The following is a 7,973-nucleotide window of genomic DNA, read 5'->3' on the forward strand; positions in this document are numbered from 1 at the left end:
TCTCTTTCAGTAAGATTCATGAGTTCAGTTTCATTTGGCCTTTTTTCTGGTGTTTGTGGGATTTTGGTCTGAACCAGGTTCTTTTGACATTTCATATTTCTGTGTGGTGCCCACTAGTGCCCAGAAGCTCCAGTCTGGAGCCACTCAGCCCCTAGAGTGAGTTTGGGAGTTGTAGGGGAGCAGAGCTGGTGCCTGATGGGAGGAAAGATCTGTTTCCTGATTCCCATCTGCTGTGCCTGTCTCCAGTATCAGAGCTAGTGGGCTGAGCATGAAGGGGTAAGCCTCTGTGCTTGGTGTCTGTAGCTGTGGAAGGCATGGCCTCCCTCTGGCTCACCTGACACCAGCACAGTGACTGCTGGCTTGCTAGCTGGTGGCTTCAGGCCAGGAGGAATGCTCAGCGGGCTGCATGTCACAGTGGGGAACCATGAAGTTGAGCAGCCAGCCAGGGGGATGGAGAGCCTGAAGCTCCTCAGAATTCCCAACCTGCTGGGCAGAGCACCCTAAGACAAACTTGTCTAGCTCTCCCTTCTCCTGCACAGCAAGTTCCATGCAAATCCTGCCCCTTCAGCAGCCCTGTAGTTGCTAGAAAGCCTGTCAGACCACCTGCCTTTCCTTTGTCCCAGAGCAACTGGGTGTGGATCCCATCTTCCACAAATGGCCAGAATCTCAGTCTCTCAAGTACTCTGCCTGTCCCAGCTCCTCAACCTCCAGATATAGGTTTATGCTCACAAAGCAGACCTCCAGGGCTAGGTGTTCAGCATTCCCAGGCTTCCACCCCTTCCCCACTCCATTTCTCTTCCTCCTTCCACTGAGCTGAGGTGGGAGAAGGGCTTGGGTCCCACCGGATAAAGGTTTTGTTACATTACCCAGTTTTGTGAGGTCTGCTCTGTTCATGAGGTCTGTATGCAGTCTGGTGCAGCCTTCTTTCCTGTTCCTGTTTTAGGGCTAGTTGTATTAATTAACTGTATTTTATTACTATTTGTGGTTTTGGGAGGACTTTTCTGTCTCACTTCTCATGCTGCCATCTTGAATCTCCACAACTAGGATTTTATAAAAATAAGTTTTGGGTCATAGAAATTTTCTTTAGATTTCTTATAATAATAATGAGAGGTTCATTACTCATATAAAAGTATTTATGTGTGTGTGTGTGTATATATATATAACTGCTCTCCTGGTTTTATTCTTTTTTCAGCTTGTGTTCCTGATCACCTATCATAGCCACAGAAATAAACTGGTTATCAAATGTATCTCTTCCATTGGAGTCCACATAGAAGACAAATTTGAATAAATATATTGACCTAATATAATCTAAGTGTGAAAGATGTCCAATAAAATGAGGGAAAAAAATTCTAATAACCCATTTTCTTGCTATGCAGAATATTTCTTTTTTATGCTCCACTTTTAGTTACTGAAACATGAGAGGTTGGCATCCATGAGTGAGGGATTTATTAAAGTGGAGAATTGGTTAGTGTATTTTATGTTTTTTTTTAAATCTAATTGCTGTCTATTATGTGCTGGGAAACTTCTAATGTTACTACAAATATGATTCTTTTTATTCTTCTATGAGTTCACTCCCTTCTCCTAATATTCATCATGGATGCAAAAGAGATGGTGAATGATAAAATTCAATATCACCCTTTTCAAATCTCCTTCAGGATTCTCTTCTATGTGTATGATCAGAGGGTGGTTCACAAGAGAGCTTAATATCTGCCCAGTCATGCAATCTAGGGTCACCGATTTAACTGTATAAACATGCATATTTTTCAAACCTCCAAGTATCCTTGAAGAGAATCTCAAGTAGGTTGTTAATAAAGTTATCTGAAATAAATTTAAACTGAACGATCATCAATGCTCTTCTCAAATATCAGATGATAAGCCCCAAATAAAAGCATCAGATTATTATGATTCCCCTCAGTTCTGTTTGCTTTGATTATTGTATCAGTTAGGTTTATCTATGGAACAAATAGTCCCATGTCAAATGACTAATCATAAGATATTTATTATCAAATGGAATTATATGCTTAGGAGTGTTTCTAATCTCTGTGGAGCTACTCATGTGTCTCTAGTCTCCTGTCCATACCTACATTGTTTTCCTAAGGCTCATCCTTGATGTATGTGGCCATATTGCTCTTCTGCCTTGAATCAATTAGAGCTCAGCTTACTACATTTCTATATTTACTTTAATTTTCCATACATGAGGAAAATGATTTTACCATGTGAATTAATTAAATTTAATTCCACTGTTACTACATCCTTAAATAACACCTGGCTTTCTTCCAGTTAAAAGAGATAATCTCCCACTCAGTTTAAATGAGAATCAGGTACCTATGATCTTCTACCTTAAGTTATGCATCATTAGATGTTCTTCTATTTAATTAAATTCCTAGAAAATAAATACACAGAATAAACTGTATATGTAACACATATGATTTGATAAATTAAAGGAGCTACAAAAAATCAAGAGCATACACAGCTTGTTGCCATTTGTGTATAATTAAAATGATGCACCTAAATTTTAACTTCTTTGTTATGGAATGGGTAACAATTTTGGCTCCCTGAACCTCAACTTCCTTATTTCTGAAGGAAATGTGGGATACTGAAAACAACTCTATATGGACATTGTGAGGAAGGAATGATGCATGGAAATTAATTTTTTAGTTCAAAGAAAACGTTCAAGGGTAAATGTTGTATCTATATCTATGTGTACATTTGTATACATTTTTCTTAAAAAACACACATTCAGTTCACACAGACACATTTATGATTATATGTTTTATGTTGAAAGTAAAGATGAAAGACAGAAAGGATAGAAAGAATAGAAATTATGTGTGAATTAATATGAAATACAGTAATATATATATGTATAAACAAAAAGATTTAAAGTACAATGGATGGTCTTAATTTTCGTAGTGACTTGGAACCAAGGCCAATCACACACTTGTATATGAACTTTGGGCAGATCACTAAACTGTTCTGAGCAAGGGAGAACAGAGTTCATAAATGTAGTTCTTCATGAATAAAATGATTATAAAAATTACAAAACAATCCCTGTAAGTTGCTAAACTCAGTATAGAACATAAAAATATCTATCTATGTCTCCTATAATTAATAAACATTTTCTAATGAATGGCCAAGTGATATCGCTAAATTTGTGATGTATATATGAATTTCACGTTATGGAACAAACATCGTAAAGCTAAGGTGTGTAGTGCTCAAGGTTTATTATCAAAATAACTCCATTTTCTCTTCTGTTGAAAAACAGAATAGGAATTTTCTGGATAAGTCATGGGATATGTCTGTACCACAGGTCAATGCTTTGAGAATACAAGAGACCTCATACCCATAGGTTCCTTAGTCTTAGACTTGGAGAAAACTCTAACTCAAAGTTGGAGAGTTAGAAAACTTCAAAGGTGTGGGGCACTTAGAGATTTGTAAGGGTAGCAAGTCCTTGGAGAAGAAATAAAAAAAAAACCCTAGATTCATTTTTCTTCTAACCTGATCCATTGGGAACAGAAATTCATTAGAAGAAATTTCCCGTCTGTGCAGAACACTTTTTCCCAGGGCAATCATGTGGTTGGAATTTAGCATAGTGAGAGGAAAATTGCCTAATGAGCAGATAATTGAAGCTGTAAATATTTCCCTGTCTCCCACCTGTCAGCCTGTGCAACCTAGAATGGAAAAGGGCATGGGGTGTTTTGATTTGTTTATTTTTGATTGTTGAGAATCCTAGTTTTGGCTGGAGGACTGATGCTTCACTCCTTCATGCTGTCATTGGAGCACAGAGGTTTCATCTGCATCATCTACCAACCAGGGAGGATTCAGATTTCTACAAGGAGCCTGTCCTCTCAGAGACCCCATCCAGGTGAGTCCAACACCCCAGTGGAGCCTAGATGAGAGAAGTGATTAGAAGCCAAGAACATGGACCTGTTATCACCTGATTTCCACTTCTACATATCCCAGATGCAACAAATGACTGTGATTGCTTGATTAATTACTTCACATATTTATTTCAGTGGCTTCATAATATTTCAGTGTTTGTGCTACCCAGTTTTAATGATTTTTCCTGTTCTTTATCATTAAGTTACGATTAAGTTGATGCTAGAAAAATAAGTTAGAGATTGTTAAGTTCAAACTGTAGTTGTCATCAGGTATAATTTTGTCCCCTTTAGACATTGAGAACTGTGCAGGGAAGTGGTTGACTGTTACACTAGAGAAGGGTGGGCGGAGGCTCAATTCTCTGAACATCCTACAATGCATAGGACAGACCCCACCACAAAAAACGGTAAGCTCAAAATGTCAATAATGCCAATTCTGAGAAATCCTGAGTCAAAGAAAATAATTTGTAATATAGGTATCTTAAGGTCGTTTTCCAACTGTAAAGAACTTTCCTTGTCTGCCAATAAAGTGAGAGCTCCCCTTTGGTACCATTTTGAAAGTTCCAACTCCAATCAATATCACAGATCCTTAAGATTTTTGTCCCAAGTTGATGGATGCTTATGAAAGACATTTCTTGTTTTTTTAAACTATTACTCTGTTTCAGCAAAATTCATGTGTTTGACCACCAATTATACCTTTTACTATTATACACCTGTATATTAATTTGCCATGTTTTTATATGTGTCAGCATTTCACATAAGTTCCACAGGTCATTCTCCTTAACTGAATTTTGGAGCAAATTTTTTACCATAACATTTTTAAATGTTATTAAAAAGTATCTATTTTTACTTTTGAGTTTCTTTTCTTTTTAGATATGGTTTTGCCACCTCCTCCCCCAGTATACTTTTATGTAGTTTTTTTAGCTGTTTATCTTAAATGTGCTGGCTAGTTTTACTTGGAAGTTGTAATCCCTCTACTCATTTGTAAGATGTCTTAGATGTCACATTTTCCTAAATAGGAAGCCTTTAGTGTCTTTTCCTATATAATTCAACATTTTCCAAATACACTGAAACACAACTTTGTCATATGATAAATGTTCATATATATTGAGACATAATTCCTGATTCATACCACAAATAATAAATGAGGATCTGCTATTATCCAGGACATTCTTGGAACATTATGTGTTATATTCTTTTATGTCTATTGACAATTTAATTATTGATCCATGTTGATATTATTAACTTATTCATATTTTATATCTTGTGTCAGTTACTGATTCCTCAATTTGCTTATGAGAGTTGTTTGAAACTACTCATTTTAACCTTGTTTGTTTATCCTTCCACTATTTCCATTTTGTAGCTTTTCAGATTCTTACATTGGTTTCTGTATATGTACACATATATCCAAACATTTGTACAAAATACAGAGGTGAACAAAGGAGCTGAAGTCTGCTGTTTTGCATCATGCATTATAACAGTGAGGACAGATTATAATGTAATATGTGCATGTATAGCATAATACCCTCAGGCACAATCATATGAATAAAGTTTTTATTTTAAAGGATAGGATTGCTATGGTGTGGGCAGGATATACCAGGTATTTGGAGACCTTTACCTGTTGGACAAAGTCCAGAAGCAGGACTAGAATGTGGCTATTGCATTTATCAAAAATGAGATCAACCCAATGAGAAAGAAAAACAAAGAAAAGATGACACCTAAGAAAAGGGAGATGGGGGCTAACCTCATCCCCTTTCAGACCCTATAAAAAAGAAGTGTCAAAAAATTTTGGGATAGGCATAGGAAAAATAAGTATTCTAGTGCTTGATATTAAAAGTTCCCAACTTTGGTTGTACTGTGTATTTTCCTTTGTGCAGTGTTGATTTATCACTTTGCTCATCTTCTCTTGGATGTACACTAGGTAGGGTGTTGAACACCAAAAGACACCACTACATTTACATTTTTGTTCTCTTAATATTTTTAGGAATGTCATCAGGGTTGAATGGGTATATGGATTCATATATTCCTTGGTGATTCTTACAACACAGGTGCCAGCACTCAGTCAAGAAAAGGTACTAAGTAGGGGAATCTGTTTCAATTCATGGATGTCTTGGCAACAAGATTTCAAGGGACAGTGTGGTTGAGGAAATGCCTTTGATTTGATTTTTTAGGACTACTTACTTCCTCACCATGTCTGACACCACTTCTCATCACTGTCCCTCATCTCTATTCACCTTGCAACTCCAGCTTCACCTTTTTTGACTTGAACATTTGAAACAAGCACCTTCTTCATGGCATTTGCATTGGCCATTCCCTCTGCTGATCACACACTTTCCAAAATCAAATTTTTCATCTCCCCCTCTCTCTTAAATGAAATTTCTGTTCAATTATCACCTTGCTTGCAGAACTTGCCTGAATAGCAATGGAAAATAGAGCTCCCTATCACTGTCTACTTGTACCTGTTTTCCTTTTCTTCAAATCACCTGTCACCATCAGAAAAGTTGTGTGTGTGTGTGTGTGTGTGTGTGTGTGTGTGTGTGTGTGTGTGTGTATTATTTACTTATATATTCTTTTTTTCCATCATTGAATTATAGGGACTTTTGTTTTTCAGCACTGTATACCCATTACCTAGGTACTTTATAAAATACAGTCATCACTGAATATATATTCATGGAATACTGAAGAATTTTACATTAAAAGTGTAAGGTGCATGATCACCCAAATAAAAAGCTTAATGGGCCAAAATTTCTTTATATAAAAAGTAACCCGAGGGACTCCCTGAAAAGGACCATGCACAAAATATTAAAATTAATTTCTTGACCACAAAATATCAATTGTAGCATTTCAATGATAAATGAGTGATGCAAGTTTGTGTGAAAATTAGTCATGTTATTTCCCTCTTTCCTGGAAGTTATCTTCACCACATGGAACCAGGAAATGATACCCAAACTTCTACATTTTTTCTTCTGGGATTTTCAGAGGAATCAGAACTGCAACCCCTCATATTCGGACTTTTCCTCTCCATGTACCTGGTCACTGTGTATGGAAACATGCTCACCATCTTGGCGATCAGTACAGACTCTCACCTTCACACACCCATGTACTTCTTCCTCTCCAAACTCTCCTTTGTGGACATCTGTTTCACTTCCACCACCATCCCCAAGATGCTGTGGATCATCCAGACACAGAACAAAGCTGTAACTTATGAAGGCTGCATCATCCAGATTTATTTTATTATACTCTTTGCAGTGTTGGATGTCTTCCTCCTGACCATAATGGCCTATGACCGGTATGTGGCCATCTGCCACCCCCTGCACTACATGAACATCATGAACCCTCAGCTCTGTGGACTGCTGGTCCTGGTGTCCTGGATCATTAGTGTCCTGAATTCCTTGTTACATATCTTAATGATGTTACGTCTTTCTTTTTGTACAAACTTGGAAATTCCACACTTCTTTTGTGAACTCAATGAGTTGATCCAACTTGCCTGCTCAGACACCTTTCTTAATAACCTGGTGATGTACTTTGCAGCTGTCCTGCTGGGTGGTGGTCCCTTTGCTGGGATCCTTTACTCTTACTCTAAGATAATCTCTTCCATATGTGAAATCTCATCAGCTCAGGGCAAGTATAAAGCATTTTCCACCTGTGTATCTCACCTCTCTGTTGTGTCCCTATTTTATTGTACGATGCTAGGGGTGTACCTTAGCTCTGCTGCTACCCAGAGCTCACATTCAAGTGCAGCATCCTCAGTGATGTACACTCTGGTTACGCCCATGTTGAACCCCTTCATCTACACTCTGAGGAACAAAGACATAAAAATGGCTCTGAGAAGATTAATTGGGATGTCTTTTATGTAAGATCAGTTCTTCTGGGGATGAAGAAGTTCTCATGCTTTTATGGGTCAAAGCCTCACAACCAGAAATTGCTATGTTTTGATCAGATTTTAGACACATAGCTCGCTCCTTCTTTTATTTCCTTATATTTCCATTGATTTGAATGTAACCTCTCTATACTATTTCTAACTAACAAGTTACTGTTGTACCTTTTATACAGACAAATTTTCCCTTTGTTAATTTTCCTACATTTCCAAAGTTTTAC

General features: G+C 37.3%; 1 protein-coding gene across 1 annotated transcript; it reads left to right on the forward strand.

Annotated features, from left to right (window-relative positions):
- Positions 1 to 6,769: 6,769 nt before the first annotated feature.
- On the forward strand, positions 6,770 to 7,732 carry LOC108389322 (olfactory receptor 7A5-like). Its single transcript, XM_073220985.1, has one exon. It carries the CDS (start codon positions 6,800 to 6,802, stop codon positions 7,730 to 7,732), a length of 933 nt encoding a protein of 310 aa, XP_073077086.1. The 5' UTR covers positions 6,770 to 6,799.
- The last annotated feature ends 241 nt before the right edge of the window (positions 7,733 to 7,973 follow it).

This window comes from Manis javanica, chromosome 13 (genome assembly GCF_040802235.1).
Source record: "Manis javanica isolate MJ-LG chromosome 13, MJ_LKY, whole genome shotgun sequence".
NCBI lineage: Eukaryota > Metazoa > Chordata > Mammalia > Pholidota > Manidae > Manis > Manis javanica.

Bases quoted from the DNA above. Each gene is read 5' to 3' on its own strand.
- LOC108389322 (XM_073220985.1), top strand. From the start codon at position 6,800: ATGGAACCAGGAAATGATACCCAAACTTCTACATTTTTTCTTCTGGGA.